The 13674-nt window shown below is 38.3% G+C and overlaps 1 protein-coding gene across 3 annotated transcripts in view; it reads left to right on the top strand.

The window, feature by feature from the left end:
- LOC131433181 (mobility group protein 1A-like) overlaps positions 1-6013 on the top strand; it is a 74790-nt gene extending 68777 nt beyond the window's left edge. For all 3 annotated transcript variants that reach the window (XM_058600062.1, XM_058600060.1, XM_058600061.1), the window contains exons 2-3: positions 5517-5718; positions 5789-6013. In XM_058600062.1, coding sequence (XP_058456045.1) covers positions 5569-5718; positions 5789-5974 — 336 coding nt within the window. In that variant the 5' untranslated portion in view covers positions 5517-5568 and the 3' untranslated portion in view covers positions 5975-6013. The remainder of the gene's footprint in view (positions 1-5516; positions 5719-5788) is intronic.
- The last annotated feature ends 7661 nt before the right edge of the window (positions 6014-13674 follow it).

Below are 13674 nucleotides of genomic sequence, written 5' to 3'. Positions count from 1 at the left end.
ATATGCGCTAGCTGTTGCCGAGATTCAGCACGACAGCTGTCATTTATTGCCGCGTTACATTTTCGCTTCGCATTGTGCGATTATTTTCTAATGAAATTCTCGAGTGAAAAAATGGAGAATCTTCGAAGAAGCGTGGAACCGTGTGGAAAGCGTCCTCGAGACAAAACTTTGGGGGATATGCGAAAAAATAACCCAATGCAAGGAATAATTCAATAGATCAAAGTAAGTTTATTCTTTGAACAATCCGTATATGCATCATTAAATATTGAACATTTTTGTAAGCCGAAAATCAATGCATATTTTTATTTTCATATTTCCAGCTCGACTCAAGGTGGCCGCATCTGGAAACGCCGCTTTTTATTTATGCTACATGTTTTCAGGTAGGCTTTAAGCACTACTGGCAACAAATTTGTAAGCCTCCTTTAAGTGTTAATAAAATGAATTTTTTATCCTGAATGGCGTGTTTATAATGTTGAGAAAATACAAAATTAATTGACTAGATTTTTAATTACTGATGATTCGGTAATTTATTTTTTTCATTTTTTCGTTTTATTGGATTGCCGAATATTCAGTGAACGTTTCACTGAGCAAACAGTAAATCTTATGCTGACGATTTCGGCAATATTTGACGTTTGTCAAATTTTAGGGTGCCGAGACGCTCAGTAATTTTATTTTTGCCGAGAGGGTTGCTGATTACTCGGCTGTGCGAATCTCGGCATTTTTTTGCCGAGACTCAGCTAAAAAAATTAAGTGTGTAGATTTTTAATTACTGATGATTCGGCAATTTGTTTTTTTCATTTTTTCGTTTTATTTTATTGCCGAATATTCAGCGAACGTTTCACTGAGCAAACAGTAAATCTTATACTGGCGATTACGGCAATATTTGACGTTTGTCAAATTTGAGGGTGCCGAGACGCTCAGTTATTTTATTTTTGCCGAGATGATTGCTGATTACTCGGCTGTGCGAATCTCGGCATTTTTTGCCGAGACTCAGCTAAAAAATTTAAGTGTGTGGATTCCGAAACAGCACTCTAGTCTTAGAGACGTCGATCGATAGACAAATGGACACTAGCAAAGGCTCCAAAATACTAATTAGAAAAGACACGTTACTATCATCCTCACAAAGAAGCAGCAAATCATCTGCATACGCAAGAATACAGATGTTTTTATGTTGTGTATTGATCGACTTCTCAATAAATACACACTAATCACAATATACATACAATTAGATTTGATTTTTTCGAAAATGTAATAAACAAGGTGGACACATTTAGAGAAGTGTTGCATAACAACTTGATAGTTCCTCGATGTTTAAAATTGCTATCCGGCAAAAATTCATGATGATACAAAATTATAAATAATGTTGTACTAAGAGGACAGCCCTGTTTGATACCTCAAGCCCGGGATACGGGAGAGATACGCTGGCCATACAACTTAATTTATGTCTTCGCAACCAAACAACACTGAATAATACGATTGATGAACGCAGAAGGAACACCAATATTCAGCACCACAGACTCGAGCTTTCTGATGTCAACCGTATCAAAAGCCTGCATTTGAAATCCCATTTGGTAATATAGTAATAAAGGGATATACGATTGAAGACGTCTTAACAAGAACATCGAATATATCGTGTACATAACAGTGCGTCAGGTTATACTACCTTGATCAAAACAGATCCCGGAATTTATTCAGAAAATCAAAAATACAAGTTTATTCATCAAAATCTATATTGTACCCTTCAAAGTACACTCCATCGACTACACGACACTTATGCCAGCGCTTGAACCAATCCTCGAAACATTTTTTTATATTCCGGTTTCGGTATGGCCATCAGATCCATCTGCGATTTTTCCATAATCTCATCTCGGGTGCTGAAACGCGTTCCACGGAGCAGTTTCTTGAGTCGACCCAATAGATAAAAAGCAATGTTGTACATATTCTTCGTACAACTAATTCATTCATCCATCTTTAGTGCGAACTTACTTATATTACTCACACCCTCTCGAGTAACGTTGAATTATTCACCGCATAAAAGTGAGAAGGATTAAAATGAATAAGTCATAATCGTGGAGAACTCGAATCTACTATATTCTTCGTTACTGGTATACATCGTGCATGTTCGTTTTATACATACGTTTGTCATTCGTCACTGCGATGATCGTTGGATTCCAGGGGGGAGTGCTGGGTTATGGTTCATCACACACACATAAGACTATGGTACTAATACAGGGGGAAACGTCTTGATTTACTTGTTTCAAAGAGAGCATGGACGATCATCGTGAATTAGGTTTTGACGATGATCACTGCATAAATATTCGTTACTCATTTGCGTTAAGGCATTCGGGGGCTTGTTCAATCTAAACTGTGTATAGAAGGCCTTCATGCCAGCAGCAATGCAGCATCGGCCTAGGTCGCTCCCGGATATACAAACAAATCCGAATACCAGAGCGATTATTGAACAATTCCGAAGGAAAGCGAACGATGATCGTTGACGTTCGTTTCATATTCGATATTTGAGCAACACTGGAAAAAAGTCACAGGGGGCAAATCAGGTGAATTCGGTAATTGCTGAATGGTATTCGTTTCGTTTTTGGCCAAATGTTCACGGATAACAATGGCATTGTGTGACGGTGCGTTATTGTGGTGTAAGATTAACGAGTTGTTTGCCCACAAATCTGGTCTTTTTTGGGCGAATTGCTTCACGCAAACGATCCAATAGCAAACTCCTCTGCCATCTCTCTAAATTGCAGTGTACGGCTATCCATTCTTCGATTTTGTTCATGTTTTCGTCGGTTTTCGATGTCGATGGCTTACCACTTCCATCATCATCATTCACAGACTCACAGCCACTTCTGAAACGTTCGTGCCACTGATAAACGACTGTTTTCTTCAGTGTATCGTTGCACTGAACACTCTTCTAAAATTGTTGTCAATGTTGTCGCACCATTGAAACCGTTTTTAATTTAATGCAAACTCGTTGTTGATAATTCAATTCCATTTTGAAAATTAGTCAAAATCGAGGACACGCACAATCGCAGATGTACTCAATACAGCGTAACTTTTACAAATGTTGAGGTATTAAGCTAAAAATTTGATAAAATACCAATAACAGATGTGGCAACCAGAAAAAAATCTTATCGGGTGACTGAGAGAGTGCCACACGGTGGTGATTCCGGGAACTATTTGATCAAGGTAGTAAATAAACGCATTTGTTGCTTGCTTTCCACAGAAATCGAAGATCGAATCGAAGGAATATTTATTTCAGCTCTTACATTTCAAATCAGCAAAACCTCCTTTCAGTTTTTGCAAATTTTATATTTTGCATATATTAAAGAAACCAAAATGAATGAGAAACTCACAGAACAGGTGATTTTTTGGTAAAAGATGCGCTCAGAGACAGGACTCGAACCTGCGTTCTTATGCAATCCGTGCATACACGCTACCATTTCGCCACCCTAAGCCTTGTGATAGACATATATCATATATCCAAACATCCTTTCTGTTCATCAGACAACGAACACTAGTCTTCTTGTTCTATACATATTCTTCCTATCAAGCACTGGGTGGAAGAGTATATTTATAATCACTGCTGCCTTCTCTATTGTGCCAGTCGCTGGTTGGTTATCGCCAGCGACAAACCCCTATGAAGGCTGTTTGATAGTCTGCTCTTTCCTACCTTTCCTTTCCTCTTTCGCCGTATGCACCATTCCATAAGTTCCTCAGGTGTTCTGATGTCCTGGTGCTGGCGCTCCAATTGATTTAACATTGTAAGTTTATTAAGAAAATGTGTGTGCTCGATTGGCGTTACCCGGTGGGTACGTGCTCCCTTACAATGCCATCACTTTTCACGTACATACGACACTAAATATGCAATGATATTTGCAACCCTTATTCTGAATAACGACGTATTGATTCTTCGATCGAAACCAAGTTACCTTTGATTTTGCTAGCGTTATTGGGAATACGAATGAAACACGATCGAAAAATCAATACGAATAAGGGTGATGAGCTGATGACAAAATATCGAAATCATTCACCCAAGTTCTATATTTTCCAGCTTCGTGTCTCGCCGAATTTCAGTAAAAGCTAACACACTTCCTGATATCGTCGCAAAACGGATTGGCTGATTTCGATATATTTGTGGTTAACTTTATCAATATATTATGCCAAACTTCGGTAAAAAAAAGTACGCGTGTGTAATGTCAGAGACATAACTGGATGTCGTGAATACGAATAAAACTGACACGATTTCTTTACACTTTCGAATTCGAATTAATAGTTGATTGATTGTGTGAATTGCGAAACTTTCCCCCTTTTCACTACTAACATTTTCAACGATTTTTGACGTCATTTCGGATTTGCATATTTCATTGAAAGAAACTATCTAGATGCTGTACAGGATTCATTTCTGCCTTTTAGAAGGACCAAATTATGGAATTCTCTACGATATTTAGCACAGTTCGGAACATTTATCTCGAACGATTTTCGCTCAGCGAAAAGTGCACGAAGCAAATCAAATTATTTTGGATTTTTACTAAACTTTCTACTGCTACTTTCTACCATCGATTTGCAAAGAAGTAATCTTAATAGTTCTTTAGATAACATTTAGAGCCAAAATCAGCCGTTCTTTATATAATGTTGCCCACTTTTCGTTTTCTTAGTCTCCAGTGCAAACGACCAGTAGCTCTGCTGTCTGACGCAATCGCTTTTGTTTGAGTTGAAACTAGCTTTGCGTACAACCCGCGAGACATCCGCTCGCAGTGCCAAATGATGCGAAACTGGTTTAATGCATCTTCTCGCCTTGACGACCGGAAGGCAAATGAGAACTACGACCTGAGCGTTTGAGGTTTTTAAACCACGCAGAAGGTGCGCTCTCCGATGCCGCTGTTTGAATGCGTCTTCTCGCCCCGACGTCTGTTTTCATCCATTGCACAAGAAGAAATGATCGATTTTCGACCACGGTTCCCCTTTTATAACGTTCAGTTGAAGATATGTGCCTGACTACCTCGAAATCGTCGTCCTTGTGCGAAAAACCCAAGCAAAAGTAAAGTTTTCCGCGTTGTTTTAAAATTTTCAGCAAACTTAATTTTTTAGTTGTTTGTGGTTATCTCACAGTGTTCAAAATATTATCCTAAATTCCTGATCATATTTTTGATGAAATAGTGAAAGAATTATGTTGCTGCCATTAATACAAGTCGAGATATTCACGATTAAGTTCTGCCCATTCTTCCATATGGCTAATTTTGAAAAGGCGCCCCATAGTAAAGTAAGTCGTATTCACGACAAAAACTTTTTACCGAAATATCAGAGTATTATTTCAATGACTTTCGAAAAAAAAACATGTGAATTACAGAACAATCAGTAAAATTTCGTGTTGCCAACCTAATAATGCACTTCATTACAACGAGTTCGAGAATCGGTTCGCTCACCTGGGCAGGATACACCATCGATTTGTTTTAATTTTTTCAAAAATAATATTGTAATACCACTTTCAATTTCAACTACTCCTACAGATCCCTACTTTCGTTTCGTCAACTCTGTGAAACATCTACCAAACAAAGTACAATGGCTGAAAAACCGAAACGTCCTCTGTCCGCCTACATGTTGTGGTTGAGCTCTGCCCGCGAACAGATAAAGAAGGAGAACCCCGGTATCAAGGTGACAGAGATCGCTAAGAAGGGCGGTGAGCTATGGAGGGCAATGAAGGACAAGAGCGTAAGATCCGTTTTTATTCACCACTCGATATTTTCATTCGCCAAACTTTTGTTTTGTTTTCTATTCCCAGGAATGGGAGAACAAGGCCGCCAAGCAAAAGGATCAGTATTATAAACTTGTTCAGGAGTTCGAGCAGAATGGTGGCAGCAAGGACGCCGGTAAGAAAAAGAACAAGACTGCAAAGAAGGCAGCACCTAAGAAAGGTAAAAAGAATGACTCTGATGACGAAGACGAGTCCGGCGAGGAAAGTGACTAAACTAATAAATACTGAAGTAAAATAAACCAAAACTGATGACAGCAGAAAAAATTGTTTTTATCCTGCTAGCGGTGTAATTATGCCTTCCTCATTATCCTTTATATGAGAAACCTTTGTTGATTCTATTTCGGGGTGAATCGTGAACCGATATAGTTATAGATATAGTTTGTTTGGCCAACAACCAACTTACTTATCTTACCTAACAACTATAGTCCTCGGGTGTCCTTTGCTGCATCAAGCATACGTCTCCACAAAATTCAGTCCATGGCTGGCCGTCGCCAACCACTCAAGTCACGGATGCTTCGTAGATCGCCCTCCACTTGATCGCCTTACTCGCTGCGCTCCTTTTCTTTTTGTCTCAGCCGGATTAGATTCAAGAACCACTTTCACTGAACTGTCGTCCGACATCCTAATTACATGCCCAGCCCATCGTAGCCGTCCGATTTTAGCTGTCCGTACGATGGGTGGTTCTAGCAGCTGTTGTAATTCGTGATTCATACGCTGTCTTCCATCTGCACTCCGCCATACATGGTCCGCAGCACCTTTATTTAAAAAACATTGAGAACGCGTTGGTCCTCTGCCAATATAGTCCATGCCTGGTTGCTATTATATACCGGTATAATGAGCGTTTTGTAGAAGGTCAATTTCGTGCGGTGGCGTACTTTTCTCGATCGAAGAGTTTTCTGGTTCCGAAGTACGCACGATTGACTGCCAAAATACGCATCTAAATTTTTCTGGTGGTATCATTATGGGCCATCACCAGTGAGCTTGAAAACACGAACTCGTCAACCACATCGATATTGTCACCGACGACACGACCAGACACTTCGAAGAAAAATCACAATAAAAAGTGTTCGTGAGTGATTCACTACCAGTTACCACAGTATTGAGCGTCCCCTTGTTTATTATAAAAATAGTCTTCTCAAGCAACACTGTTCTGGTTGCTACGGACTGGTTACCAAGAAATTCCGGCGAAGTAAATAAACAAAAAAAATTCCAAAAGTACATGATTTGAATTCAAAAATGGATCCTTCTTTGATATGGGAGAAATAAAGCTAGACTCCAACGGTATAATAGTCTCTTCGTAGTCAGTGGACACACAGGCACTCTAGGTGTATGGTATAAATTATCTATTGACTTCATGAAAATTTGATTTATTAGCTGAATATGGAGAATGAACTCGAAAATCACGAGCAGTTTAAGTTAAGCCAGAAGATATTGTCAGTAACGATACTACCAATTCCAATGTGGCAAACTTGATAACAAACCTCTAGATCTTTCCGTTCCGCAGAGCAGAATTTGCTTGCGCAGAGATTCACGGAAAAATCTAAAGTTCTTTTCTCCGGTGACGAAAAATAAATACAAGAACAAATGCAGGAACTGTACATACAATGCAAGGCGGTCAGACGGTTCTGCAAAAAAAAGTCAGTTGTGTGTTTGTATTAATGATAGAACGATTGCATTTGCACACTAAAATATATCACACATTTTCTAATAGTTAATATTTTTATCTAGTCTGGATTGGTTCTGATAAACTGAATGTAATCCGAAATTATTATCCCTATTCTGCATTTCGATCGTATTAGAATATTTCGGCCGAATGTAAAAAATTTCATTCTGCATTTCGATTGAGTGATGCTTTTTTATGGAGCTCTCGAACTCGATAGAGAATACAAAATTTGGTATTCGACCAAAATACTACGATTCGATCGAAATACCGAATAGGATTGTACGTAATCTTTAGTTTTGATATATCTGCCCTTGGCATATAAACATATGCCATTAGAGTGCTAACGCAGGCCATGGAGTTTGAGCCTAGAACTTTTCCATCAATGATTGGAAATTCAGTATTTTTTCGCTGTACACCGGTCTTTATAACTCTTATAATATTGTGTATTAAACCGGAGAGCTGGGTGCCAATTATCACAACACAGTTGTGATTTATTTATAAGATTTCTGAGTACTGGCTGTATGCGTTTCTACGTGTTAATTTGATCGACATACACAAAATCAAATATAGGTCGAGTTTAATACCATGTTCACATTAGCCCTGATATCAAGTGATATGCGGATATACTTGATATCCGATGATATAATGTGCGACATTACATGATATCCCATACAATTTGATGTCAACGCGTATCATCATTTTGGCATGATATCCGGGATATCATGTACGATATCATGTCGAGTTGTCAAAAATTCCAACTAGCAACACGGATAATGGCATTGAACGCACTCATTTATGGACGTCACTTCGAGAATGATAATAAACAATCATTATAATTTCAAATTTTTCAATGAATACTAGCGTTCGGAGACATTAAATGCAAGACTTCAATTATTGATTGAGTTGTATGAGAGGAAAGCACTATTATTGATCTTACTCCTAATGGGAACATTCAATATGACAACTTGATTGTCAAACGATATCATTTCGATCATATGTGAACACTTCCACGTGATATGCATATCATCTCGGTATATCAAGTGATATAAGCGCTAATGTGAAAGGCACGGAAACTGACAAAAGGAATCAAACTCCGACTCTTCTACAACGATCACACTTCCGTATACTCTTAATGTAGCTATCGAAAACAAGGCACTTTAGGTTCAGCAGCTATCGAGAAGGAATTGCGCTCAATCCGACGGTACAAGACATGTAAACAACACGTTAATCGAATCGTTGCTAGGATATCGGTAACTATTAGTCGAAAATAACAATATATCGGCCAAGGTTGTCAGTTTAAAAAAAAATCATGCGAACTCGTTTTGACATTACGAGTTACTGAGGGGTAGTTGAATTTACGATACAGTTTAAATAGACGAGTGGCAGGTCGTGTCGTCGTTGTCACCGTCTATCAATATTCGTGGTGGGAGGCGTAGTGTTACTTCGCTAGAACCTTTTCCTCTGTGTTTTGTTTTAGACGCATATATGGCCAGTACGATACGCCTAACTTCAGTTTTCAACCCGATGTATGTTTTCATCATCTTTTCGAGGTTATGTGCCACAATATTAAAACAATCATGAACAAGAGAGTCCATTACCTTGCTGTAGGCCGCTTCGAGATTCGAAGGGACTCGAGAGCGTTTCAGATACTCGGGCGTTGCATGATACAAGAATGGTAGAGAACTTAACCGACGACACGACCAGGCACTCCGAAGAAAAATCAGCATTAAAACTGTTCACTAACGATTCACCGCCAGTTACCACAAATCTAGCGACCCCTTGTAAATGATAAAAATAATCTTCTCGAGCAACACTGTTTAAGTTGCCATGGACTAGTTACCAAGGAACCCCAAAACAAATAAACATGTTTTGAAAGCGGTGGAATAGTTCTATTAGTGTTAAACGTTGTCCAAATTAAGCAGAAATGCATTTAAATGAACTCGATTTACGGAATTTAATCGAAACTATGGATGAAACCAACGAACGAACCAATGATCTGCTTCCAGCGATTCATCCGTACACTTCAACTGCTAGCTTTTCTGGGCAGTAAGATTCGGTGTAATATGCCGGTGTCAAAATTGTTTTGTGTCGGTTGATTGCGCAGCAGTGGAAACAGTATTTCACCTTGTTGGCCACTATTCGAGGATTACTAGTTGAATCCCACAAAGAAATCATTTTACCGTACGTTATGCAGGTACCGCAGAGCACTAGCCTTGCTCAGCTCGTTGTCGGTCATTTCCATGTCTTCCTTCTCACACAACGGTTTCAAGTCAAGACCTGAATTTTGAACTTGGCTTTATAAAAGACATAACTAATACTCCTCAATTTTTACATTCCGCTCGAGCCAGGTAAATCCATTAAAATGTTCCGTAATATATTAACCGGTCTGAAATTTATTTTGTTTACATTCATCTTGCCTTCGATATGCAGTAACCAAGATTATGGTGACTGTTATTCAAAATCAATAAATATATCAACTTGTGCTGCCAGTTTAAAAAAATTCACTAGCGTTTCCGATTTGACATTTCCAGTTACTGAGGGGTAGTTAAATTTACGATACAGTTTTGATAGACGAGTGGCAGGTCGTGTCGTCGACTTAACACTATAAAAAAGCTGCATGCATTCAAAATTTGAATACAAGCTTGACGAAGAGAAGCTGAAATATCGAAATCCTTTACGCTAGTATTAATATAGGTATAATTGCATATATTTGGGCCTTTGATCACAGACTAACAGACATGACAGTATGAGTAAATTCTTATAAAAATAATTTTTCGTGATGCACTAGTTCCACCTATATTGTACTGCGCGAACTATTTACTATCGGTACACCCCTTGTGTTACGTAAAAGTTTTTTTACTAGTTGGTTTCCCCTCGTTTGTCAGCACCGATCAGCTGCTTGCAGGGATGCCTGATTTCATCAAAATTTTTGAAAATGAATCGTCACAATAAAATTTTGAATTACGTTGATAATATATTTAACTTTTTCGCGATGTTGGAAGGTAACCATTTATTTGACTCAACGTTGTTCATCTAGACTATTTTTTATTGTGTTGGTAGTTTTCACCCGAAATTAAGTGGCGGCAGACCAGAAGCAAGTGAATATGTATTAAATCTGTATCCTGCATGAAATTCGCATGGACGTATACAAATCAATACATTACAGGTAATTCTGCATGAATGGCAACTCTGTTGGTAAATGAAAAAAATAAACACAGTCTAGATGACAGACAGGATGTTTTTGATAGGTTAACGTGGCGCCATCATGACACATGTGAGTACTGTCCCAAATAAAGGAATATTCGAAATGACCGTTAAAATGATTGAAGAATCTAATTCGAGTGTCCTGTCTGTTAGTCTGTGCTTTAATGTAATTTCGTCGGATACAAGACAAACACGAATCAAGGCAACCCACTTGTACGCGGCGGCAGATTTCCCCCCAGACGGCTGGCTATGTCTGCCAGCCATTTTTGCCGGAATTCTGCCAAAATTCCCGCAAAAGTCTGGCAACAATGCAACAACCGTTTCCGGCAGAAAATTTCGCCTAGCGGTTATTAACGGTTCTTTTCTGTCGGATTCTTGCCATACAAGATTGGCAGAACCGTTTTGAATCGGTTCTTCGTTTTAAGCGTCTTGGTTTTATTTTTTCAATAAAAGATACATATGAAAGGCAATAAGTTATTGCCCTTCATATATACTTCAATCTCATTTACCTCGTCTCAAGATTCGTTTTTTGTACGTACATGCGGGATTGACGAACATCGAATGAAGTAGTGATGGGCGAGCGCTCACGAGCCGTTCATTTGAACCGACTCGTAGCAATGAGCGAACGAACCACGGCTCTTAAAAATTGAACCGCGGCTCTCAAGCAGAGTTTCCATTTTAAAATCTGCGTTTCAACTTCGAAAATCTGTGTGCCTGTGTACGCCCAAATTTGATTGCGTTGTTGGTTAAACAATGATGTTTTCTAATGAAGCAGTCAAAAATACACAGGAACATTTATCCAGCAGTGAATTTTCAAAGAATTCTTTCGTAATAGGAGAAGAAAAATAGATTTTTTTCCAAATGGAATTTCAACTAATTTATTTGAATATCCCGCTTCCTCGTACACGGACACCTCTAGTTGTAAAACACAATTTTAGATCGCCCATACCGCTCATGCATTTCCGTGGCTCTCACACTCACTCTCTCGAACCGCTTCTCCACATTGACGTTTATTGAAAAAGAGCCGATGAGCCGTTCAATTGAACCGGCTCTTACGAAAGAGCGTTCGGTTCAGAGCCGCTCTTTGATATGAGCCGTATTGCCCATCACTAGAATGAAGTCGAATAAAAAAAAAGAAAAAAGAAAGAGGAGGGAAATAAACAAGACACGTGATAATGACGCAATTTCGCCTGGACTGTTTGACAGCAGCCGGAATGCAGCCAGCCTTCTGACGGTTGCCGGAATTCGTCACAAGCGGAAAACAGAGTCTGCCCCGCATACGCATGGCTGCCAGATGGCTAACTTCCGTAATCCGCATAAAAAACCGCGTAGTTTCAGAAATCCTCGTGAAAAAGCCTCGTAACGAACGCATATAAAAAAATTAAAGGGTTTTATGCAAGACTGAAGACACGACCGAGCACGATTGAAAATTAAATAATTCTAACGATCCTATAATAAATACAAAAATAAAGATGCACTAATCAGTGACAAATTATAAACTTACTCTACTTTTAGCGTTTAGATTGTTTTTGCGAATTATCAAATCGACATTTTGATTTTTTTCAGAACAATTCTACTCTATTTAGATTCCTTAAGCAAATTTTCACATTTTAAAATTTTTGAAAAATATATTAATTATGATGATTTCGAAGTTACCTGAAAGATCCATTTAGAATACAAACAATCTCAGGATATAAACTTAGACAAATGAAACGATTTCATATCATAACAATTTTCTTCTTTTTTTCTGGCTCAGGAATCGAAACTGATTGGCTCAAGTAGCACGGTCCCCTAGTTATTTAGAGATTTGTGCCTTCTGGTTGACGTCACCTTACTTGAGATTGACACTGCAACTTAGGTTGTATTGTCAGTTAATTTTCGTTTATAGTCCAATGGTCTTTCTTTTCACTGAACTTCAAGCGAAAATCTCGCCGTGTGGCTTCGTCGAGTCGCCAAAGTACGGATAAAAATTCTTTTTTTCTCGAATTTTCACCGCACTAGCCCGATTCAACGTGCTCACTCGTTGAGAGATTCACCGGTAGTCATCATAATTTTCGAGAAAGAGAACATGCAAACTTATTTATTTTATAAACAGCGATTCATGAGAAGATTTTATATATTTTGATCGAAAAATGTTGAACCAGTAATCGTGAACCAATAAACTCAGTAATAGTGTAATTTTAATGATTCTCTGTTAAAAAGCGTCGCTAATCTTTGGAAACTTTCACTTTTGCATATTAGGAACCAATGCATACGCAACAAAATTCCGCGATCAAATGCTTGTTGTTCCTATTCAAACATTGCATGAAAAATCGCATTTCAGCTTATCTTGAGTTTAACTTTGATACTGTATGATATTGCATCTAATAATTCTAATAGGACTGCTAGTTACCGGAGAATAAACAGCTAACTGATATCAACACACCGCACTCACACTAAAGCAACAATCCAGCGAGCAAATTAATGTAGCTTTCAGCTACAATGTCATCCACTTATTACTCAAACACCTTCCTCGTTGGCAGCCAGGAGTTAACTAAAGCAGAAATGTATTCAAGCATTTTTTTTTTTGCATAAATATCTGTTTATTAATCTTATTTTTGTGTATTACATCAACATTTTACAGTACAAGTGTTTTGACCCTTTGGCCTTTCATCTTTGTTGTTCATACGATTCGTTATTAATATTAGGTGTTTTAGTTACTCTTGTTTTACATACTAATGTTTAATCATAATATTTATTTTAATTATTTATAAAATGTCTACCTACTTATAACTATCCCTAACCTAATACGTACAAATTTTGAATTATTTGTATTTCAGAGATTGAGCACCTCTCTTCAAATTTCGTGCAGTATTGTTCGAATTTTTGTTCTAGTATATCCAGTGAGGCAATCTCATGTACTTCACTAGTCCTTGTCCAAGGGGGTAGATTTAGAATCATCTTTAAGATCTTACTTTGAATGCGTTGAAGCCTAAGTTTGTGTGTTCGTGCACAACCCCGCCAAACAGGGACTGCGTATTCAATTGCGGGGTAGATGATTTGTTTA

This window comes from Malaya genurostris, chromosome 2 (genome assembly GCF_030247185.1).
Source record: "Malaya genurostris strain Urasoe2022 chromosome 2, Malgen_1.1, whole genome shotgun sequence".
NCBI classification, from domain to species: Eukaryota; Metazoa; Arthropoda; class Insecta; order Diptera; family Culicidae; genus Malaya; species Malaya genurostris.
Note: the sequence above shows the minus strand (reverse complement) of the source record. Positions and strands in the feature narration are given on the sequence as shown.